This window comes from Ascidiella aspersa, chromosome 8 (genome assembly GCF_963924565.1).
Source record: "Ascidiella aspersa chromosome 8, kaAscAspe10.2, whole genome shotgun sequence".
NCBI classification, from domain to species: domain Eukaryota; kingdom Metazoa; phylum Chordata; class Ascidiacea; order Phlebobranchia; family Ascidiidae; genus Ascidiella; species Ascidiella aspersa.
The window spans coordinates 19,478,464-19,503,978 of NC_139454.1; the positions used below are offsets into that span (position 1 = coordinate 19,478,464).

At 37.1% G+C, this 25,515-nt stretch overlaps 2 protein-coding genes across 2 annotated transcripts in view; one reads left to right on the plus strand and one right to left on the minus strand.

Annotated features, from left to right (window-relative positions):
• The window catches only part of LOC146136733 (WD repeat-containing protein 19-like), a 67,402-nt gene that overhangs the window by 14,783 nt on the left and 27,104 nt on the right, over window positions 1-25,515 (minus strand). Inside the window, exons 20-24 of the mRNA XM_083396000.1 lie at window positions 25,267-25,372; window positions 24,250-24,378; window positions 22,312-22,458; window positions 21,622-21,752; window positions 20,718-20,890 (exon numbers count right to left, since the gene is read on the minus strand). Of these exons, the coding sequence (XP_083252126.1) occupies window positions 20,718-20,890; window positions 21,622-21,752; window positions 22,312-22,458; window positions 24,250-24,378; window positions 25,267-25,372 (686 nt within the window). The remainder of the gene's footprint in view (window positions 1-20,717; window positions 20,891-21,621; window positions 21,753-22,311; window positions 22,459-24,249; window positions 24,379-25,266; window positions 25,373-25,515) is intronic.
• Window positions 5,620-19,178, plus strand: LOC146136734 (organic cation transporter protein-like). Its single transcript, XM_083395595.1, has 11 exons — window positions 5,620-5,799; window positions 10,142-10,221; window positions 10,986-11,255; window positions 12,447-12,601; window positions 13,675-13,843; window positions 14,266-14,406; window positions 15,173-15,304; window positions 15,812-16,026; window positions 17,208-17,316; window positions 18,258-18,388; window positions 18,955-19,178. Exons 1-11 carry the CDS (start codon window positions 5,620-5,622, stop codon window positions 19,176-19,178), a joined length of 1,806 nt encoding a protein of 601 aa, XP_083251721.1.

The window sequence follows — 25,515 nt, forward strand, 5'->3', positions numbered from 1 at the left end:
TTTTTATGATGAAAAAAATCGTTATTTTAATTTTTTTTTTTTTTTGAGTACATTTTTTATGTTAAATACTTTTTTCAGCATAGACACGAATCTATAACGTAGCTTCAATGTGAATCCAAAAGCCAAATAGATTAAGTGATTTGAAATACTCCTAAGTGAGACGGGCGAGCTAGAAATGAGTAGAGAAAAAAACGAGTAGTACCGCTCCATGGTGCCGATCCGATACCAAATTAACTTCGATCCAACGGAGAATTTTCTACTTTAAAGACAAATTTCCAAGGAAGTATTACATTTAAAAACGAGTTTTAATATTAAATAGTCTTCCTAGCACAAAAGCTAATTACGGAATAATACCCTGAAATCGTTTCCATTGCACTTCGCACAATTGAAAATTTAAAAGTAAGACCGAATTTTAGACACCTCCTTTATAGGTGTTTGTCATTTTGTGCTGTTTAATTTAGAGGTGTTTGGCAGTTTGTTACGTTAAAAATGGACCTGTGTACCATGTGTAACCATGTATAAAAACGCGAGTTTCTGCCGTTATGTTTTTAGCACTTCAATCTACCAAACGGAAAAATAGTCACTTTGACGCGAAACAGCAAGACAAGTAAAAGCAGGGGGTTAGAACTTTTGCAGTCTGACCTATTGAAATCGAAAACGCTAACAAGGAAATAAATGAGAGAAAATAAAAAAAAGGGAAGAGTAAAAGAGAGATAAATAAAATAGCGCAAGAGAATAAAAGAAGGGAATAAGAAAAAGCCAAGAGTAGGAGGGAAAATAGAGAGAGAATCGTACATTTTCCGGTGAGTGATTGTCCAGCTGAACGAACAAACAACTTGGGACTACAGGGAATGGGGGGTATAAACGTCAGCCGGCTTTCCATCAGAGAAACGCCAGCCAAACCCCAGCGACCTTCGCCGCTCGCAACCGGCCGTCATTAACTTGAGATCGAGCGAGAAACAACGGCGTTACGGAGCTTTTGGTGGTCTTTTCCAGGCGTCGGATTGAGGTCGATCAGTCATCGGGATAAAGCGGCCTCGTTTTTATCGCGCAATTTCAGCAAGGGTTTATTTCCAAGCGTCGTCATCGATTTCGCCAACTCGCCCAACTATGCGTATATTTTCGGTTTATGTTGATCTTAATCGACTGAACAAACGCTATCGAGTGACACTGTTAGGATGTAGTTCAACAAAACCAGTGGTTCTTAACCTTTCCTTGCTGCACTGCTTTTAAATCACCAACCAATTATCGCGCCCCTTTTAGAATTGCTTAAATAACAAAATCATGGCAATTTGGTTGTAATACAAGCAACTGATAACACAGTAAGGCAATACCAAAATGTGAGTTAGTTTTACATTTAGCTGAGCCAATAAACAATTTGCAGTAATACATTTTCTGTGTCTGATTCAGCATCCGCGCACCCCCTTGGAACAGTTCTCGCACCCCTGGTTAAGAAACCCTGAACTAAACGGTACAAAACGTGAGTTTTCAGCAGCGTGTCATGGTTTCTCTTAAACAGAATTTACCAAACTACGGCCTTTGGGGTTATTTACACCCTCGGCATATTGCTCTAATAAAGATGAAATCAATTAAAATTTTGAGACATTAAAATAATTTCTACTTTAACCTGATGAAGCAGGGTCATGCAAAAGCTTGTCGAGAATTTAATACAATTTGTCTTTATATAGTTCCACCTGATTACTCTAACAAAAATGTTTGTAGGTACAATTCCTAAATAAATATTAACAAAAATGAAACCCAGCGAAAACTCTATAAAGCTCACGAAATATTTTGTAAATAATCTGTTATGTTTTTTTCGTATAAAAATAATACCGTCCCGTCATTTTCGATTCGACAGTTATCGGGCCTTTATAACAAAAAAATTGGTGCCCCTGATCTCCAAAAGCACAAAAAAATGCGTTGATGTGGTTTCAATTAGATACACTTTCAATTGAAAAGGATACCTGACGCATAAATAGGTTAGGATTAGCCTATGATCAACCCCTTAAATGCGCCCCTGGCCATCTGTATAATACCTAAGCATATTATTATATTGGACCGCACACTAAGAAGTTTTAATTGATGTTGTGGAGTTTGACTTTTGAACATTAGACGATTTTGAAAATAACTTTTGTTGACAATAGAGTTTTTGACCGTAGTAATTTGTGTAGAAAAAGTAAACTGCGAAGTTCTGGCCTAATAATCTGCTAAAAAGAATACGACAAAATGATGTATATTCAGCTGTATATCAAGTGGCATCATCGGTTGCGGATTTCAAATCAAGAAGTCCCATAATTATATAAAAGTAGTCAAACAATTTCGTCTTAAATGAACGAGTTATTTTTTACTAAATTTTATTTTATTTTATTTTACCTAAAACGTGGCGGTTGCAGCATTTCACGTGGGCCATTTGTTTAGTTTGGATTTCCAAGCGTTTGTACGGACCAATTAAAAACTAGTTTAACCCAGTAACGAACGTCGACGGACGAAGTGGCCGCAACAAATTAGACTGGCACTCTTTCGAAGGCCTTATTTAAAATGTTTTAGGTTTTGGAAAGAAAAATTGGAAGAAACGGCGTAAACTTTTATGTTGCAAAGAGAGCGTCTTCGCTTTCCAACCCTGTATGAGATTTGATATTCTTGTTGTCTTACCACAACCTCCAACCAGTATGCTCCAATTTTTTTGCTTTATAGTATAAAATGGTGTTCAACAACGATTGTTTGTATAGGAGCACTTGATTTTGTACATCAGCAGAAATAACCAACAAAAGACAGAATATGCCCAAAAAACTTAAAAAAATGTTTAGTGGACATAAAAACTGAGTAAAATTGGAAAGTGTGGGCGGTGTTTCACGGTGTTGTATATAAGGTCTACAGGCTTGTTTTTTAAGTACAAAATATAAGTGAAAAAAAAATATTTCGCCGGAAAAGGAATCGTCAGTTTATATATTATCTTTTCAGATATACTGACGATGCCTTTGTCGGCGAAAGATAAATATTCGTCGGCAAAAAATATAAATACATCTTTTAACATCGGTAAAAAGCAATGGACCTGAATTATTAGCTTTGCTAGAATATTATTTGTGGTAACCAGGATGGTAGTTTGATGCAGTAATCGTTAGTCAGTACTATCTCAGCAATGTACAGTAGTTATCGATGGTGATTCAATGGCCTAGTTAAATGGAATACTTAAAATTGATTGCCAGTCACCAAAATCAACTGTCTGCAAAGTGCAAACTCAAGTGGAGTTTACTTTTGGGGGTTTTCTTAAAGGCGTGGTCGAAAACCTTGGCGTTTTTAACATGTTTGCTCACGGTGGTTGAACTTGACTGAATTAGCGTCCATAAAAAAACAGTCGTCCAGCTATACCAGCCGTTCTATTCCGGCAAGCGCATAGCAAACAAAAAGCGGAGTCCGGCGTGGACGCGACGATGAGAATCAACATGCATCTAATGAGGCCCGCAAATCGATGCCGGGAAACTTTAATAATGCACCCGGGCTTTGTCACTTGCCAATTAGCATCGATTTCAGCGCCTCTGTGACAATCGCCAGTGGCAGGTGCCAGAGCTTGATTGGGTCCCGGGACTCGCGAAAAGGGATTTGCTTTTTTCGTCGGACGCTCGTGTTTTGCGAGGTCCGCTTTTTTTGTGTGTTCGGACGAGCGCCTTGGTAAACAGAGCGGCAATACACGAAGGCGCATTTCCGCGATGTAGCTGTTTGGGTTTGCAAAGTTTGGTCGTTAGTTAGCAGGGGAAGTCTAGCAAGGATTACCATTCCGTGCTTATTTCTAAGGAACGTGCATATGTTTGAGTTGAGTACTTTGTTTGTCTCCGTTTTATTTCCAACAAAGCTTTTCAACTACTTATCTTAAGGCTAAGCATAAATAATTCGATAATAACGTAATATTTAAAACTTGGCGATTCGAAATTTCAATCAAAAATTTTGCATCCGAAAGGCTTCATATTTTAACTATAGGAATTAAATTAATTCGTAATCCACAATTTTCAGAAGCTGTATTCTGTGTGCAGTGCCAGATTAACTAAAAGTGCGGTTGCTGTAGCAGATTGTTTTGACGTACATATGATGACTGGGAAGTAATTGAATATTTATAGATTTGATCTACATTCTACAACAAACAAACATATAATGTGATGTTTTGTTTGAATGGAGAAATATTAAAGTTCGACAATAGTATTTAAAGGTCTTTTTGACGCATTTCATCTCTACAAATTTGGCAATTTTTCAAGATGAGTTTAGTGACATAAGAACGTCATTTTCAATATTCAAGAGAGTTAAATAGTGTAGCCGCTCTTTCCCCATTCTGTTTCGCAGATAGTTTTTAATCAACTTTAATTTTGAAAATGATCTCTCTCCCGTACAATTATTTACCATCATAAGATCATAAATAGATACATGCGTAATGCCATTCCAGTTTGAAAGCCAAAAAATACTTACCAACTATTTTCGAAATTTTTTGGCAAAAAAAATGTTTTGCTCACGAAGCGCGGGGCCCGTAGCAGCTGCTACATCTGCTATTATGGCAATCCGGCCCTGTCTGTGTGGTTTCCTAGTGCAAATTAATTGCTGTCATTTTTTCGCTTAGATCGCTGCACAAGTTCGAAGTGCACTTGGTGTTATGATATCTGCTTTGAGGTTTGTTGAACGAAAGTAACTTCTATGAGAAACGTTTTAATACAAGCATCAAAAGAAGTAGTGCCGGCGAAAATTTTGCAGACGGCTATAATTAAAAAAGCCACAGTTTTAAGGTACCTTAGATTTACGCAACGTAGCATTTAGTGATTACTTACAGAAAGTATTTCATTGCTTGCTGATTGAAAAATTAAGTTTGTTTAATTCGTATTTGCTACGCAGTGGCGTTTGACGCGACGTTATAGCTAATTGCGCTTCACACGGCGCTACATTATGTACACGGAAAGTGAGCTGTGAACTCGTCGTTTAGGATTGGTGGTAGTTAATGTATAGCGGAGGCTAACAACACACCTCCCCCTCTAGAGCAAACACGTACCTACATGACTATAACCCAGCCAGAGATGCAAAAAAAAACATCGGTCTTTTTTAACCCAACTTGCAATGTAATTTTTTTACATTACTTATTTGGTGTTTTTTTTGCATTTTGGCGATTTCGAAATCACATCTATAAGTGTCAGAGAAAGAGAACTGGGACGTTATTTTGCAGTTAATCACGAGTGATAAGATTGGGGAAAAACATTTTATAAAGTATAACACAGCCAGAAAGCATAACTTCTAAATTGAACGTTGTTTTTTTCTGATTTAACATCAAAATGAACCCTGTCATTATTGAAAATAGCTAATGAGTTATTAACAGAGAGGTATTGTTATTAACATTGTGCCTGATACCAACAGCTTTGATAACTAACCTAATAAGTTGTATAGGAACGTTAACACAATGCAACCTATCCTATGTATAGATTAGAGTAAGCCTTATGACGTCGATAAAGCCCATTGTATTATTGGAACATTCGCACAATAAACATCTGTTAGGTTTTAAAACTACTTAAAAATCCTCTTCATTACTATTCAGAATTTTATCCCTACGCTCAAATCTAGTTTTGTGGCTGCTACTCGAAAAACAAAAGCATGGTGGAATTCGACAAGTTACTGGAAGACTTGAACAAGCTGAGTTTCAAGCAATGGAAGCAACTTGCCCTGCTTATGATACCGGCGGTTCTTGTGGCCTCCCAGATGGGCGCCATGGTCTATTTGGGAGCCAATGTCGAGCACAGGTGCGCCTTTCCTATGGAAGAAGACTTGACGCAGGTATACGTGGGTGTTTTTCACGTTTAAAGGGCTGGTTGGCGGTACACGGGCTGACTGTAGATTTCAGGCAAAAATGAAACAAAAATATTTCCTTGCGTAACGCAAGGCTCAAATATGATGTGTTTTACCTTGACGTATAACAAAATTTCATAAAAATATGACCGTTTCGGTCCCCCAAAACACCTTAAAAAAACACTGGCCTGTATCTATCATGAAAAACCCTTGGAGAAACCCCTCTCTCTTTCTCTCTATTTTTTTGTATTTTGGTAACGTGCGTTTTTACCTTCCACGAATATAATAAATTATATACCAAGGTGTTTTCTAAAGAAGCCAAGTTAGTATGTGTCATTCGTAACTGAATAAATGATTCAGGCAAAACCTATAAGCAATCCCATCAGCTAATCCAAAAATGTAAAATTCCAAATTAATTTTACATAAATGCATGTTCTTGAGTTTTAAAACGTGAGTTTTAAAAGAAATGATTGAAGCACAGATGATTAAGGTGCTTGCGTTTTATACGATGCAAAATAGATTGTTCCGATGGCATAACTGTTTTAGTGCAAGCCTAACACGGAAAATCAACTAGCACTGTATTCGAAAAATGCCCTTTTTACCAAAAATGCACGTCGTATTGACGTCAACACGTTGTAACCTCGCTAAATTTAAATTAGGTATGACGAGATGATTTTGTGTCAATATTTGTCCTTACAAAGTGCTTAGCTTATCGAGTTTAAACCAGCTTGGTCTGTTTTTTACGGCGACATATTGTTAGAAAATAAATGAAGGCATTAGTCACGTATTAGCAGAAGCAAGAAAAAAGGCTGCAGCCGGTTATCGCGTTATCGCTTTCTCACGTTATTCGCGCCTTGTTACCCTTTTTCGCCTCGTTTTGTTTTTTCGTCGTTTTACTCACTGTATATAATATACCTTTCTGCAAGGTTACAAGTTCATTTGCTCTGAAGAAGATTGCCTGAATAGGTAATCGAAACGTGGGAACAGAATATTTGTAAGAAGAACCCTCTTCAAAAGAGGATTAAATTATAAAAGTTCCGAGCAAATCTCAATATAATGGCTGGAGGTTGTTGTTAGGTGTATAAAGATCAAAGCTCATACAGACAAAAGTAGGGTGCATTTTGTTAACGTTCCAAATAATTCTTTATCCTTTTAATATTGAAATGTATGAAGAACTACCCAAAACGTTCACAAAATTGCTTTCCTATTGTACGGGCTTTGATATACATTCTACATCAAATAACAGCATTGTGCCCCACGATGATTTTTCGGTACACTTAATAATTAAAGTAATGTCTCAATAAACGCAGCATGATTCTCACAGCCGGTCTGAATTCTAACACATTAAGATAAAATAGTGCAACCAAGCCGCCTTGTCAATATCATACATCGCAAAATTGCAAGACTACACACAAAAATGATCTGACAATATTCTTTCAAACCAGCCCCCTAGTCGCGTCGGAATATTTGCTCACCAAACAGTAATTCATCATAATATTTGATTTACAAATAACGTGACTTTATAGCTGCTTGTTTCTGTGCGGCACACTAAAAACCGAGAACTTTGCGATGCACTTACGCGGAGTTAAGTGTGTTTTTTGCTGCCATTCTACTGCGAGCACCAAGATTTTGCAAAACAATCCTGAGAATAATATAGCTTTTTGCAAATAAACAAATGATTTTCAAAGAAAATACATTTTATATGAACAACATTAAAGATCAAAATTACATTTGCCAGAAGAGCTCTACAAACCTGATATTATGCCTGGCAGCAATAGCTTATATATTAAAGATCATTTCTATAGCATAACCTAATCATTTTTTGGCGTCAGTACTAACTTTTGACTACAGTACTACAGTACTGACTTTTATTAAAGTTGTTTTTAGATCTTTTTTAATTCTTGTGGTTGTTTTGGATCTATACCATAGTATTAGCATTAAACAAATTGCTTTCCGATATACTAACTTTTATTTCAACTACACTAAAGTTTGCTTTTATAGTACAAAGTGCGGACTTATTTGAACCTAAAACCTTAAGGAAATCTATATTAGTTGTAAATTTTTTTCGAATTTAACAGCACGTATGTAATAAATATTCCCGCAATTAATAAGTATCTTGTCTTGTTTTATTCCAACCTGTGAACAAATACGTTATACATGATGACAGGAATGGCGTTCGAAAGGCAGAAACGTGTTGACATTTTTGTGAGATTTTAATTTTAATGCGAGACTCGGCTCGGTGAACAGATAAATCAAGTTGACTAGTTCAACAAATCAAGTTGTTTTTTCACTGTACATTGGTAACCAGTTTTGTGCAGATAATACACAGCCCGAAATTTTCAATTTTGCGTAGGAATCTTTATCCTTGGCAATCCATGACGATAAATTAATTTCAAGTTTTAGCGAATTCGGTAATCCATTTCTAACCGTTGACATTCATTTTTATATGATATATGTATGATTTTATCACAAACCGATTTTGAATTCAATGGAGTTTCGAGCATAAATGCTGTATAGGTTGAGAAAGACGTAGTAGGAATATCGAAGCTCATACAGAAGTAGGAAGCATTTTGAATGTTTCGAATAACTCTTTATTGATTTTCAACATCATGTTTATTCATTTTGTCATCATTTTAACATCGCTGGAAATGAATAAAGAGTTATTCGAAACGTTGAAAATGATACCTACTTATGTATGGGCTTTGGTTTGCTTAATATAGTAAATCTTTATTCATTTTCAACATAGACTATGTTGAGAATGAATAAAGAGATATTACAAATGTTAAAAATGCTACCAACTTCTGTATGGGCTTTAATATTCTTACTAGGAATTCAATTAACTAGGAATTCAAAAGTAATTCTAGTTCAGAATATTTTCAATTTCTCTAATGCAAATAAAAATTGAAACAAAAATGTAAAGCGCCCTATTTCATTTCTAATTCATAATTGGAAAAGCTAAAAAGGCCCATAGTTGTCCAAGTGCGTTTACGATCGAAGAGTCGTAATAAAGCAGTCCCAGTGCGTTTCGTTTGCACGTAGCGAGCTGGTAAGGTCAGCAGACGGAAAACAAGATGCTTGGATTTGTCGCCGATCGGCAAACAGTCTGTTTGGCCAACGCTTGTAATAAGCATCGCCCTACATGCGAACAAACACTTCATTCTTGCACAGAAGCAGTTAATGTGACCCGGAACGACCATGAACTTCTTGTAATGGTTTCACCCACGATTAAGGTTGTCTGATGCTGATACATGATATTTTATGCGATCGGATCACGAATGACGTCATTGCCATGCCAGACAAGCAACATAAATGGAAGTAAAACGTTATATAGGATTTTTAGGGTGACTTTGCAAAATTGGCTTGTGCTTACCTCCAATAAAACAAAAACCGCGCAATCTGATCCAGCATGACGTCATTGCCATGCCATCAAGCAACATAAATGAAATTCGTAATAAGAACATCAAAGCCCATACAGAAGTAGGTTTTGCATGTTTCGAAAACGCAAATCTTACTACGACCTCCAACTAATATTCTCCATAATAAATGAAATTGAAACGTTTTAAAGCATTTTTTTTAGGGTGACCTGACTAAATTTGTGTTTTTCTCCAGTTCTTAACCTGTACTATCTTTTTACATTAACGCTGCGTTTGAATCGCAATCACAACCAAAACTAGATAGAAGTAGATAGCTGCAAAGGACTAAACGATGACACACTATTTTAGTTTTTTGTCTCCCAATGAAAGGCTCTAGGGGTGCAGACTTCTAAACCCAAATCGCAGCTACATACCACTCTACGCCATTTCTATAAATTTAGGAATTTTATACTTTTTTTTTTTTTTTCTATAAATTTTTTTTTTTCTATAAAGCTCCGGACAAAAATCGATCTGCAAACCAAAGAGTAGCGGCACAAACAAGATATGTCCCGAAAATAAATTTTCGGCTCATAAAATACCTATATTAATTTGGTATTGTATCAGCACCGATACCACTCTAGTACAATATACCCGCTATCCGTCGCGTGTACGAACTTCGTGCTCCTCCAAACAGGCCCAGATATCGCAATAAGAACAATAAGAAAAACATGAAGTCAATAAACTGTTGTTTATTTAAATGCATTATTATAACATTTTTTTCTGTGTTCTGCAAATTTATTTTAATGCCTAAAGTAATCAATGAATCAAAAAAAAACAAAAAAAACAAAAAACAAACACTTGTTTAGGCTAATACAGACACCTCTGGAGCTCATTGCGCGACCCACAGTTTGACAAGTTCTGTAAAGAGTTATCTATTGTATAGGATGAACTTGGTCTAAAAAATGTGTTGATTGCAGAAATGCAACGAGACTTGGACCGAGGAACAAAGCGCTAAATATTCGCCGGCGTCTTCTGAAGATGATCAAAGTTGTAAGAGGTAAGTACCGATTAAAAGAAAAAGTTTGTAACTCATGTAGCGTCCCTTTTTTGACGAAAATCCATGACGGGTAGTATTGATTTGATCCGGCTTTATCATCGAGTTACGATTATACGATTAGTTTTGTTATATCAATTCCACCAAGCCCCCGGCTGTTTTAAGAAAAAATACTCGTTTGAATAACTACCTAGTTTGTCATAAACAAAACATGGTATGTACTTAAACAAAGTTTAAATTTAATTTTTGATACAAAATACCTCAACTTAGACGGGGACTTGCTATTTTTAGAAAACGATTTACTTTGAACTGAGTTAAGCTATTTAGTAAATAAGCGGACTTTAGGGTTGCCTTAAGCTTGCGCTGATCAATAGAAAATTTGTTTGGGGGGAGGGCCATAGCAATAGTTTCAGAGATGACATCACAAAGTTATACCGTAACGTCACAAGGTTACGTCAAAATGTGGCGTCACAAAGTTACATCTAAACGTGACGTCGTATAAATTTTAACCTTATGAATACAACACTGTTCGTTTTTAGGTTAAATATTCTAGATACATTACTAGAAAAAATTGAGTTTAGAGAGTTTAGGTATTTTTTTTTAATTTACTGGCCACGTGCCTCTCTTGGATCCGCCCCTGGTATTAAGCTGTATTGTTGACAACTCTGTTTGAGCTGTATTGTGAGGATGTTACGCTGTTTTTTGAACACTATACGTGTTCACAACACGGTTAAAGATGTATTGTCGAAGCTTTTACATTTTTAAAGGTACGAGATTCCCACCAATTCCATGACATCAGAGTGTGATTTTTGGTGGCCACAAAGCAACAAGAGCAACACTAGTATGGCAAAAAACACCAGCTGGGAAACGGTATCGTGCCATGAGTGGGTCTACAACAGCTCCTCAACCTTCGAGTCAACCATACTGAGTGAATTCGACCTCGTCTGTCAGCAAACCTACCTCCGCCACTTCGCTCAGGCCATTTTCATGCTGGGAGTTACACTGGGTTGTGTATTCTGGGGTCAGGTTGCTGACAGGTGGGTGGGGATTATGTGGTTGTGTTTTTTTGGGTGTTTTGTAGGCGACGATGACCGCAAAACATGTACTCATGTAGACTGTACATTGTAAAACATCAAAAGCGCTGGTCGTCCTTTGCTGCTTTTTGGGCCTGAAATGGGTTAACTAAATGCCAGTCAGTGTATAATGCAAAATTAATATTAAAAACAACAATGTTGTGTTTTACGAAACGCTTCGTGGTGCAGAGATTTGCTACTGATTTTGTCTAAAATAGTGTTGTTTTGTTGGCGTTTGAGGCCACATTGTAAAACAGCAAAGGCGCTGGTTTTCTTTTGACTGTTTGTCCAATTACTAAGCGCAAGTAAATCAGAAAAGCTTGGCCGACCCCGTTTCATTGAATTTTTGCCAAGAATACAAAACTATTTGCATTATTTCCATTAGCGAAATATAAATAATATCAGCCATGTCTTAGTATTTTACTAACAGTTTTCTTCATTTTAAGGAGAAATGTTTTTCAGGACCAATTTCAATAAATCCAACCAGGTGAACTACTTTAGTCGCCGACCCAACCAAATCAAGGGCAACCCAAATTTATTTATTTTTTTGGGGGGCGACCCTCAGGTTGTCTGAACCCTAAGAAGAACTCAGAGTCAGTAAACCAATAAAAATAAAGTTGGTAGTGGTAGAGCGATTAGCTGTGAGTAGTGCACAATCCGGGCGTTGTGCAAAGATGTCATTATTTGGAAATTAGTTCACATAACTTGCATAAAACCACCTATAACCACTTTCAGGGTTGTTTGGGAGAACGACAACCGAACCATTCAAAGTTTCTTCTTATATTTTGCATATACATCTCTATTTTATAATTTTTTATAAGGTTAATTGTAGGTGAGCATGTTTTTGTAGTACACCTTTGAATATGTGACGATTTTTATCGAGCAGAAAAAAAGGTCTTCACTATAGGTGCGCGGGATAAACTTCCCCAACAGACGATTCCTTTAATAAATTTGGATTGATTAAACAAAAGTATTTTGCTGTTTTGGAGCATAATGGTAGAGGTTGTAATAAGACGTAGTACGAATATCATTCTGCGAATGTTTCGAATAAATGTTGATTCTTGAAAAATAAAGATTTATTCGAAACGTTCAAAATGCTGCCTACTTCCGTATGGGCTTTGATATTCTTAATTTTTTTTTTTGTTGTTGTTGCAGCTACGGTCGAATCACGAGCATTATCGGGTCGGCGGTTATAGGAGCCGCATTCGGGATAACTGTCGTGTTCGTGAAGTCCTACACTCTCTTTGTGGTGCTAAGATCAGCCAGCGGCTTCTGCCTATTTCCCGCTTTCACTAGCTCCTACGTTCTTGGTGAGTATTTGAACTCTCATAAGGGATCAGGTGTTTGTACAGCGCGTGACATTATCACCCCTACTTAGGACTGCTCTAAAACTCGTAAAGTGTTTTTTTATAGCACTGCTTCCCGACAGGGGTGCCATTTGTACTGCCAAAGGGTGCCAAGAGGTATTTAGAAAACATTTGATTTTTGCCCTTTTTTGTTAAACCTATTGACAATCTCAGGCGTACGATTAAAGTTAAATGACATTTTGCAACATGTTGTAAATTGGTTGTGCTGTTCCAGATTTGTTTAAAGTGGCATTACACTGAAGTACGTTAACAAAAATTAGTCGGTGTGCCGCATTCTATTTATCACTTCTGGGAGGTGGCTTATATCAATATAGGTTCGAAGCACTGCTATATAGGAGAGTTAACTGTAAAGTTCACTCGAAGGCCAAAGCCCGCTAACACAACAACCAAGTAACTTTTTGTTGAGTACGTTGCGCTACATTTACTTGCGTTTTTCACTCGGCTAAGTTCAGAAGCCCTGAAGATTTTCGCCAATTTTATACACTCGGCTGACGTTATATGAGTAAAAACATAACAGTATTTTTTATGAGAAAAACATAACGAAATTTGTTGCACGTCTCACTAAACAATTTTTTTAGGAAATGCGACTATTTTATTTCCCCTAAAATTCCAGGTTTGACTTTTAAACCGTCCCCGTGATCAAAACGATTATTGGACATTTTTCCTATTTTGCGAAGAAAACATTCACGAGCAATAAAAAATGAAAGACAGATCATTGCTTTTTTCAATTTTCACGTTTTCAATTTCTTATAACCTTTCAAATAAAACACACACTTAGATTTTATCGAAAGTTTTTGCTTTTCAATTGAAATGGCCACGAAAACCCGGGGTATTGTGTTCTAACACCTTGCCAGGACTATAGACATAAGCCGTAACCTTTGATCCAAAAACAACTTTAGAAAGGCTAGATCACAGTCGTTGTACACGTATGCGCGTGTATCGTTTGTCTATTAGTTCATATAGCCACAAAAATCCAGATATTGTATTCCAACACCTTATCACTTTTTACTCTGCAGCCACGGAAATCGTTGCCCCGGCTCTACGGGTCAGGGTCGGACAAACATCGCAGTCATTCTTCGCCCTGGGATTCTGCTTGCTGGCCATGTACGGCTTCTTCATCCGCAACTGGAGAACACTGCAACTCATGATCAGCGTTCCCATGCTCGGCATGCTGCCCTTCTATTGGTGGGTTCAAATAATACGTGACCTGTACTTGCTTTTCTATTGATGGGTTTAAATGACACGTGACCTGTACTTGCTCTTTTATTGGTGGGTTTAAATAACCCGTGTACTGTACTTGCTCTTCTATTGGTGGGTTTAAATAACCCGTGTACTGTACTTGCTCTTCTATTGGTGGGTTTAAATAACCCGTGTACTGTACTTGCTCTTTTATTGGTGGGTTTAAATAACCCGTGTACTGTACTTGCTCTTCTATTGGTGGGTTTAAATAACCCGTGTACTGTACTTGCTCTTCTATTGGTGGGTTTAAATAACCCGTGTACTGTACTTGCTCTTCTATTGGTGGGTTTAAATGACCATGACCTGTGGCTCTGACACCACGAAAAAAAAATGGGTTTTTCAGTCCTTTAAATATTATTTATTCACAGGATACTCTTCGAGTCTCCACGTTGGCTCATCTCCAAGAGACGTTTCCGGGATGCTCACAAGATCGTGGAGGGAATTATATCGAGCGCGGGAGTCGATCAAAAACCCGAAGAGGCAAAGCTGCTGCAGAGGATCGCGAGCGAGTAAGAAGGGGGCGGAGACGATTAGCCTTTCGTTTGTGGCGCGTTGCAACTGGCGTTATTTGTGAAGCCCTAGTAATGTAACTGAAATCAATTTGAATTTCCGAGATAAAACTGAACAGCCCCAGTTCAGCGAAGAGCGTAAGATATCAAATAGACGTCAGAAACTACATTAATAATTTTTAACTGTGTGAATACAGTCCTGGTAAGAGATATACGATACTTATTCTGATATCGATACCCGATATGTTGGACAAAAACGTATCGCGATCCGATCCGATACCAAATGACGTCATAACTGTACTCAAACAAGGAAAATGGGTGAAATTGAAACGACCAATGTATTTTATTAGGGTTTATAGGGAAAAAAATGCTTTAGCTAAATAGGTTGAGTTATCTCCTGTTGTTATTCTCCTATTTTTATTAAATTTGTGTTTCAAGTTGAAATCGCTGTTTTTGGCACACAAAACATTTCTAACATTTCTGTATTAATTTGCCAAAATATGATTAGATTGCCTGTATACCACTGTTTTCGCATAGGAACCAATACCACTACTTAGCACCGGGTATCGGCTCCGATACGATATTATCGGACGCCCCCACTACCGACTCATATATTTGTTACAAAAGAATCGAAATAAGTCGAAATTAACCAAGAGAAGTCAAACCTTCCAAGGCAAAAAAAAACAAAAAACAAGTAATCACGTTAACTCTGAATATTTCTTTAAAATCGATTTATTAGCGGTGAATTATTTTGTTTGAAACTTAGCGAGATCGAGCTGAAGAAAGACGAAGACGACAAAGATTCGGCGGATGAAGGGGAGAAGCGATCCTATGGACCCCTGGATCTGGTGCGGACCCCGAACTTAAGGAAAAAGTCCTTCAACCTGTTCTACTGTTGGTGAGTCCTATCGACTAAAATTGACTTATGAACGGGACGCAGAAAAATTTTCAGAGATTGCGATGTCATATCGTAGCTAAAGAGATTAACCTTCGGAATTGGGATACCTGAAGTTATCGTTCGATGTGCAAATACGCAACTCAAATCCCAGTTTGAATACATTTCAGAAGAGATGCCCTGCTAAAAACGAACATTAAAAAAAAGAATTTAACACATTTTTTTACCGGTACGTCTTAACTGCAAAAGTTCTTTTACCGGAACGACGTTCCATTTTATTTTCACCACTGATGTATATGTTCTACGCATATTTCGTCGCACAGCTTTACTTTCAAGTATCAGTTGCTTCCCAGAATTTGTTTAATGCTTGTAACCTCGATTTTTACGCCTTTTACTGTCAACAATGACCAATTTGAAGCATATTTTTCGTTGACTTGTTTCCAAGTGTCGTCTGTTTTTTTTTCATTCTATTTAGATGTTGACAAAATCATATTTTTCTGATGTGTACAGGCTGGTGTGCTCGGTGGTGTACTACGGACTAACGCTGAACGCCGCGGACTTAGGAGGCGACCCTTTCATCAACTTATTTCTCTCAGGGTTCGTTGAGATTCCAGCTAGCTGTCTTGCCATCATCATCATTGAGAAGTGGGGTCGAAGGCCTTCACTTAGCTTCAGTCTAATAACGTCGGGACTCGCCTGCATGGCGATGCTCTTCGTGCCCAAAGGTTTGTGTGTGCGATTGTGTGTTTGTGCGTGCGTGCGTGCGCGTGTGTGTGTGAGTGTGTATGTTTTTGTGCGTGTGTGTGCGGATTTGTGCGTGTGCTCGTGTGAATATGGGTATTTCTGTTTCTCCATCGGCATGGTGGAGAGTGTGTACATGTTTGTGTATGTTTGCATTTGTGTGTTTGTCTGTTTGTTTGTGTGTCTCCATGTGACTATGTGTCTTTGTGTTTGTATTTGTCTTTGTGTCTGTATGTGTCTTTGTGTGTGTATGTGCCTGCCTGTTTGTAAAATTGTTTTTGAGTCTGTGTCATTGAACCTGAGAGGATCCAAAAAATATGTCGACGAGCCGCAGTTTGCCAACCTCTGGTTTACCTCTATCACGTGTTTTGGCAACTTTGATCATCTAGAAATTCTCTCACACGATTTAGAAAAATTTGTGTGATTTTGCAAAACAACATGACTAGACAAATTTACGCGGTTTGGGACGCAAGAAAAACATGATGATGTAAAATTTAGGCGGTTTGGAACGCACGTAACTTACCATGATACAGCAAAATATGTGTGCTCAGCTCAATGTGACACAACATGACGCAGCTAATTTTAAGCGGTTTACGTAGAGTGACGTAACATGACCTTGCGCAATTTGTTTAGCAATGTTTGGCAAGATTAAGGCCTGAGCTAGGAAAAAATTGAAACCATATTTTTTCTTCTCATTTCATAACTTTTTGTGACTATGGGGTTAAACACTTCATAACTACGGTTTACACTTTACAGCATAATGGTTTAAAGTTTTATTTGGTTTAAAGTTTATAAATGGTTTAAAGTTTTGTTTTATTAAGTAGCATAAATCCCAAATCCTGTGCAGAAGTAGGCAGCGATTTGTGAACGTTTCGAATAAATCTTACGATAAAAAAATTGTAGTTACACGTAGAATGAGTATAAAAATCAAAGCATTTTAAATATGCCACAATCTCTAGCAATTATCTTAATATTCATTCGAAATGTTCACAAAATGCAAACTAATTCTATATTTGATATTCATTCTACGTCTAATCAGGGTTTACCTTTAAGGCTTTTTGACACATTTGTGTATGCGACGCATTCTTTTAAATGTTAGACGGCTTTCAATCACAGTTCAAGAAACAAAACTATTGAGATTTTCCCAATCGTATTTCTCGTCCAGATCTTTTCTGGCTGAACATTTGTCTCTCGATGCTGGGCAAGTTCAGCATCGCGGCTGCCTTCGGTGTTGTGTACATCTTTGCCGCGGAACTTTACCCTACGCCTATAAGGTAAGTATCCTTCTTCGGTGTGTGTGGTAGAATGTCCGGTCCTTGGCATTTCAAACCGACTCTTTTTTTCTTTTTCAATTTTTAACCCAGATTTTAGACAAATATATGGCGAACCGATGTGAATTGACTTCTTTAATATGCTCAAACAAGCAGAGTAAAGTTTAAGACTTTCGTGGTGTTTTTGCCAGTTTGTTATACCAAAGTTTGCTTTAACAGTAAAATAAGTTTAATTACTTCCAGTTGTTAACCTACTATCTTTGAAAAAATCACTGCCGCTTCCAAAACACTGTATGTTTTGCCTATTTAACATGGAAATGCAAAACATTTTAGGCGCTTTAGGTTTCTAGTATGTCTGAGCCCATTTTGATCATCGCATCTTGAAAAAACAGAAAGTTTTTCACAATTTAAACGGTATAAAGTTTTTTACGCTTTGCGCGAATCGAACACCTTTGTAAGGTAGGTTTTTAATAAAAGTAACACCTGTACAAGCTAAGTTTTCACCCACGTTCGACATGGATTTGTAACGTCGCGTTATGACGAAACTTGACAAAATGTTAAAGCAGGAGATTTGTCTAGCAGTAATATTAACATAGGTCGAGCACTTGTTACTTATGGCAAACAATCTGTTTTTTATTGTCCAAAAACACTTATTTAAATCTAGGTTAGAAATGTTGTGTTTACCACAAAATGTAAAACTTAAGCTAAAAAAATTGCAAAGCCAAAAAGGTCGAGTAGATCGACATCATCTTGATTAAGACGTTTCAATACGAACTTGTATCATCTTCAGTTAATGTTATACAACTCGACCTGTTAGGCTTTGCAATCCATTTATCAAGCTAATTTACAGATCCGTGCGTAGTGTACCAAAGTTGAAAAAGTTACGATAGACACGTCGACCGAGACACTTCAAAAATGTTACAAAAATCCTTATTTGTTTTCAGGAACGTCGGTATTGGAACTTGCAGCAGCTTTGCTCGAATCGGCGGGATTATGTCGCCGTTGATCGCTATGCTGAACATAGTGGCCGAGCCTTTACCTTATGTTGTGTTCGGAATGATGGCCGTCTTTGGAGGTGGGTTAAGTCTTAAATGTGACTTATGTTAAAACATACGTTTTTGTTTTGTTTTTTTAATGTCGCTTGGAATTTTAGGCGAGAATATCGTTGGTGTACTCGTTTTTTTGTGACAAACTGTAAACATGTATATATATTTAGAGTCACTGGCTATAAGTAACTATTTTTTCCTACTATACGTAGACATTGAATGAGGAAAAGTAAATAGGTATTTCACAGAAACACTTTTAAACCGAGAAAAAAGTCTAAAAAATACTTAGTGTGTTTTTTTCTTTGCAAATTTATCCAAGCCCTTTCTATATTAAACCCCAATATCTTGTTCCTACATTTTGCATGCTCCATACAAAGTTATCCAGGGCTTGCACCAAATGCCGTAGATTGGTTAGGCGAATAATAAAAGTAATTTGCCATGAAAATCAACCAGAAAGAAAAGAACTAACCAACCTCACAACTGTCAGGTTGTCAAGATGTGATTTGATATTGTCGGACATCCCTATAGCTTGTACCATAACAAAAACAACGGAGCCGTTCGCGCCTAATAATCCCCTTTCCTTAAAACAACGCAGGCATTCTGGCGCTCTTTCTACCTGAAGTGCTTGGCATCCGACTTCCTGAGACCATCAAGGAAGGCGAGGAATTCGGACTCGGTCAACAAGGACCTCTAGACCGGCTCTGGATTAAGATCGGCTGCGGCAAGATCTGTGGCGGGAAAAGCGACGCCAAAACCCGGCAGACCGAATACAAGGCGGTCGATGTCAATCAGAAGCCGGGTCACGGCGTCATGGTGTGAGACGGCTTTCACAAGTCTCGTTTGTGACGAAAAACAAACGACTCTTTTTGACATGCTGTTACAACGGCCGAACAAATGGTTAAATTGACCTACAAAAACGTCATTACATTTAAAGGCGCCGACGCATTATAAACTTGCTTTCTTTTAATTCATTTTCAATTCGCACCGACTTCAAGTGTATTTTTTTCATTTTGTAATTAGGGATGTACGATTTTTTCGGATCATAGCCAATCCCCGATGCCAAGTGGAAGTATCGGTACTCGTCCGATACTAGGGTGATGCTGCTGATCCGATAACAAATTGATTTAGGAATTTTTAATCATATCTTGCGATCAAATGTATCATTTTCTACTTAAAGAGTTCTTTAAAAAGTTAATGTAGGAATCTAATATAACTAAACGTTAAGAGTATAAAGCAAACGTTGGCCTGACAGAAAAAATATACCTTTAGATTTACGGTAGTAATGCCGTCATTTGGTTTCAGATAGAACTTTTGTTTTTTTACTAAAATATCGGGCATCGCAGTGTATCGGTCATCCCTAATTGTAGCTCACTCGAGTATATCTATATGTGGAATATAAATGAAGGCTTTGTGCAATTGGGCGAGTTGTGTTTTGAAGTTTTACTTAATAGAAGTTTTATGGCAATTAATCACTTTAAATACAAGCCGCCAACTAAAACAAACTCAGCAAAACAACAAAAGTCTTGTGAGTGAAACGAAAAATCTGTTGATATAGGAATCAACTACTCAAGTTAAACAGGTCAGGCATATGATTGTAATCATATCTATAAAATTTGGTGAAAATCGAGATTAGATAAGTTGGCAAAAAATACATTGAAAAATTCCAATTCCTGCATAAAGGCCTCTAAGGTTGCACTTTAGGCCTAACGGTAAAGAAACCGTGTTTATTTTAAATGGTAAACATATTGAAGTTGCAAGGTCTGATTTATTAATTTTTTTTTCATATATGTCGTGTATCGCGCACATATTCTGTTTACAAACATTTTTGAAGAATTAAAACATAATTAAAGTATTTTGCGAATGCTTTCACAGCATTATCGATAGCTGTACTTTATTATTACTGAACAACCCAAGTAAAGCAATCATGTTCTTACTAAGAGTAAATGTTTTTGACCGTTTAAACCAGTGTTCTCAAGACTCAACCCATGGGTCGCGACGCAAAATTATGTCGCCGTTTAATTTGGTTGGGTCACTAACTGCAGTAGTTTCATATATGGTTAGGTTAGGTTTATTGAGATTGGTCCTCGGCAAGATTTCAACTTTTTTAGAAAATTGCGAAAGCAATGCAAAGGCATAACTAATATTAATTAAATTCACCATTTGAGTTCGACCGTAAACAACAGGTTTCTCTATACTGGCTGCCTGACGTAACCTCGGAAAATCTTAAGCCGCCTCTGGTCCATTCCAACAAAAATATTTGCAGGGGGTCTGCGTATAAGTTCAAGAGCCCCTGCCCTAAGGGTTTATGGAACCCGATTTAAGAAGAACTCATCTACAAAAATGTCAAAACAAACTCACGATTTGGAAACTTTGAAATATTCTCGGCCACTCTTATGAGCATTCGGGCCGCGATTAGGTGGTTCCCCTTCTTCACGTGGCTTTTAACGAGTACGTACGAGTGCAAAATCATCAGGTTGTTGCCCATCTCGGCGGGTACCTTGATGTTGCGACTCTTTAACTCACGAAGCATCCTGGCGAGTAACGAGTAGAGAGTAAACTTATTGAGTAGCGAATAAGATTTTTAGACTCAATTAATCAACTAACGAGTACCGAGCAAAAATCGAGAAGCAGATGATAATCTTGATATTATTTCATCAATTAACAAGAATAGAGCTAGAAACGACGATGAGATTTTTAGACTCGATTAATCGAGTAACGAGCAAAAAAATCGAGTAGCGAATGATATTTTTGAAGTTATTTCATTAAGCAACAAGTATAGAGTTTGAAATGAGTAAAAAATTAAGTAGCATACGGTATTTTAATTCATTTAATTGAGTACTGAATTTATTAAGGCTAAGGTAAATTTTGGGCAAATACTCTGAGGAATATGACTACTAAACCTTTTACATTCATTTATTTTGCACGTTATTGCTGCATTTTCGAATCGCGATATTTATTGTGTAAAAAACGAGTATCGGTATCGGATTCAAAGGCAAAGAATCAGAATCCCAGCCAGAATTATTTTGGAAAGTACGCGCTAATAGGTGAAACTTTATTTTGTCTAAAGTTTATATATTGTTAGCAACCAGGCCAAAGACACGCATTCCAACCCAAAAACGTATATCTTTAATTTCATTATTGTTAAGGGGTACGCCAGACATTCCAGATACATCAAAAGAGTGGGCAGCTAAAAAAAGATGACCTAGAGTAACCCCTCGGTGACCCTGCGTAACCCTAACCAAGCTAGGAGCCAGCTTATTACCTTGAAAGCAGCTGATGGGCTCTTCTATAGTTTCCATTATTTTGTTCTTCTTTGGAGATGATAACGGCGGTTTGAGCGGCGTCGTTGAATTTGCCCATCGCCATGTACAGCTTGAACAGGTAATTGGTGTCCTGAGAAAAGCATATTTTTGTTAGCTTCTCGTAGATTTTGATTTAAATTCTTTCCAGTGTCCAATATTAAGTTATTACGTGTTGGTCCTTAAAACTGTTTGTTACTTGTTGTACTTGGTGTCAGGAAAAAAGGTTTTCTTCAGTCATAAGACTGCTACTTGATTGTCGTAAAATGAATAAAAAACGCATATTGCGTTTAATAACGTGTCTTCCTATAGAAACACTGAATTAGTTTTTGCGTAAAGTAGTTCTGGTCGTTAACAACCGCTTGCAAGTTAAACAAGAAGCTTAAACTAAGCAACACAAAATATTATATGACTTGGAAAAAGGAATACCTAAAGAAGACATAAATAGAATTTAAACTTATTCAAAAAAAAAGTTTTTAACGCCGAAAAAAAAACAGTTTTACAAAAATATTTCTGTGTTTAAAATTTTAAATCATAGCCATATTTACGTGAATAAAAAGTCTTTAAAAAAAGCCTGTTTACAACACGATTTGTCAGTGCCACACAATTTCAAGATTAAATAAAAAACGGCAAGTATCTAAAAAGGCTCCTACCCTCGGCACCCCATCAACCTCTCCGAGCAAAAAGTCGATCAGGTGTCTTGTAAGCTTGTCGTCTTTGGCATCAGCCACAGCTTCGATCGCCATACTCAAAGCTTGGTCCGCGTCAGTAGCTGTACACTTTAAGAAGTGCTTCAGCGCCTGGATAAAGCAAGGCTGGTTTGAAGAGGGATTTCGCGGTCAAGTTTTGAGTTTTCGCGTCAATAACTTGAGCAAGGCGTTATTGGGAAAATTGTGGTTTGGTTTTACGTGCTCAAGCAATGAATTGTATCACCAATTATGTGGGACAAACTTTTAATTTGGAGAGAAATCTTGTTTATCTCGATATCATTCCATTGATGGTTTGGTTCGTTTTGGTATGTTTCCGACCGATTTTTGTCTTTTGTAGAAAAGTTAAATCGTAGAAACTTTTTATCGGACATATCATATAGGGTGATATTTAGATGCAGTTTCACAGGTATAGAGCTTCCCTCTTAAGTGCCTTTAATTGCGCAGCAAACATTGTAAAATAGTGTGACGTCACAGTTTAAGCTTTTTTCAGCTCTATACTCCTATATTTTGGGTTTGGCATTGCTTTTCAAGAAAATAGATTATCTAAAATATAGGATTGAGTTTACATTCTTCAGAAAAATATTATTATAAAATTATGGTTTGATTGTAGATTATAAAGGCAAAATTATCACCAAATTATACGGGTTTGATTTTATACTTGGTCAAAAACTTAGAGAAAATCTTAATTGCGTTGTTTTACTTTTTGGTCCGCGAACGTTGGTAGTGCAGTTATAAGGTCTTTTAGGAGAAAAGTTTGGTTACCCCTGGTTTAAGCTTAATCGCCGAAGGATTTTAACAATAATAAATAAATACACAGTATAGAATGGCTTCGGTTAGCTTTAAAGACAAATACGATTACCATAAAATAGGAGTGTTCTGCTAATGGAGATAATTTAAAAAAAATAAAATGGCAAGTCCGCGTTACAACTACACACATTCCGAAAAAAAAAAACATTGGAACAACATTTGCACCGAGAATACGGATTTTTTCTCGTTGTAAAGTTATTGCGTTCCAAACAACGTCTGCCAAACCGCTTTCCATATTCAAACATATGCAAGGTCAAATTATGCATAGTGGGAAAAGTTTGAAATAGGAAGTTTAGGTGTTTTGCTTATAAGAAACACAGAATCTAATTTGGAAGTGACTATTGTTTCGTGTAATTAAAACTTGTTTTAATGTTTTTTTTCAAGTTACCAAACACGATCGAAGGACCCAAAACGCGAGAAAATGGACCGCCATAAATATCTGCCGCTATTTTTCATTATTTTCCACTCAACCGGGAAGAATTACTCTTGTTTTACATCGCATCATCGAAAATCGATTCCTTTGTGGGCTTTGAGCGCGAAAATCAAATCGATGTGCGTTGAATTAAAGTGGGCGGGAAATCGACTGACAAGATAATCGATGTTTAATGGCTGCAATCGATGATAAATGCTGCGGAAAACAACAACAAGGTCATTTTCTATCTTTGGATGCACGCGTGCCCGCATGGGAATTTTCTCTTGATAAAAATTGATGTTTAATTAACTGAGTTGGTTGGCAAGATTTTTTAGCTTAAAGAACTGCACAAGGTCGTTCGTAGCGCATTTTACAGACTTTAAACGTTCGAGGTTTTTGCGACAAAACGGATTAAAAAATCAATTTTGTTTGTAAACGTGGTTCAATACTATTTTTATAAAATACCATTAAAATAGAACATATTTCATTTTAACATTTGTTGCACCCATATGATACTAAAAATCAGGTCATTCAGTGTTACTTGTAATGTTGGATGATCTGCATTCTGCATTAAGCCCTATTGCAGGTAGTGTTTTGAGGTTTTTTAACTACAACTTGGCATCGGGTATCGTTTACGATTCGATATTATCGGGCGCGTCTACCTTGGAGTGTTGACCACATTTGGCGAAAAACTTCCCGGCCAGCAGATGGTTCTTGTCGTTCTCGAAATGCACCGCGATGCTCTTGAAATCATCCATTGTTGCGTCATCACCGATGATGTCAGCGTAGATCTAAACACGAGGTGGGCCAAAGTCCAGTTTTTTATTTGTTGGGGAACTCGAAATTGCAAAAAAATTAAACAATTTATTTTTTTAATGGTACTTATAATGAGCAAATATTCAAGAGCTCGGTTCTTGGGTAACTTTGTTTTGGGTAAAACCACCTAAAAAATAAATAACTGATAAACAATAATTCTTAAACTTTATACTGTATAAATGTACTTAGCACCATTGTCATTTCGGCGAAATAATGTTTTATCGATTTTTTTAACAGTTTTTCACGCCTTTTAATTCTGTTTATTTTTTGGGGTTTCATACTCTATCCAAACCGTCAAATGTTGTTTGTGTGATTTTTTAACTTTTGATCTAACTCCGTTGTAGATACTCCTGCGTACTTATAGTTTTACAATGTCCTTGGTCTCAATACCATGGGTAGTATACATTATTACGAAACAGGTATTGGGGTTCTATAGGTAGTATTAGGTGTCATTGTTACGTTGTGCATATTTTTAAGGCGACCCATTTTGAAAAAAAAAGAATTTTGTATAATCTTACGATCCAAGCAGATATGAGATTGCGTTGCAAACAAACTGCACTACAAAAGGAGTTACTTTTCCCGAAAATAATATGTTTATTAAATCACTAATGAGATAGCTCGCTTGCTTTCAGTGAGTTTTTGAAATCGAGGCGTTATTTTGCTTGAGCATATAGAGTCATGCATGTCAGCTTTAACTTCCAGCCGGTTTCGCTGTTTAGTTTTCATATTTTGTAATTATGTTTTCCAGTTTTGTGAAAAGACACAATATGCCTGAAAAACAAGCGACCCCCAAAAATAATCAGGCGACCCAACTTTGGGTCGCGACCCATGCGTTGTGAACCACTGGTGTATATAACACATACCTCCATTTGAGCATGCTCCTGAGCCATTTGGAAAGCCTCATCGTTACACTTGGAAAGCACAAGGAACTGAATCGCCGAACCGTAATCGCCGTGCTTAATGAAGAAGCTGAAACAAACAATTAATCACTTATTTTGTTGCACGTGAAACATATGTTCAATGCAGAATAAACACTAAGTAACGCATAAGTAAGTAGCAGTTAGTAAACGTTTAAAATAAATCTTAAGATAATAGCTGGAGGTTGTAGTTAG

Coding starts and splice junctions, on each gene's coding strand:
- LOC146136734 (XM_083395595.1), top strand. CDS start 5,620: ATGGTGGAATTCGACAAGTTACTGGAAGACTTGAACAAGCTGAGTTTC. Junction 16,027..17,207: donor GATGCTCTTCGTGCCCAAAG/GTTTGTGTGTGC, acceptor TTTCTCGTCCAG/ATCTTTTCTGGCTGAACATT. Junction 18,389..18,954: donor AATGATGGCCGTCTTTGGAG/GTGGGTTAAGTC, acceptor AAAACAACGCAG/GCATTCTGGCGCTCTTTCTA.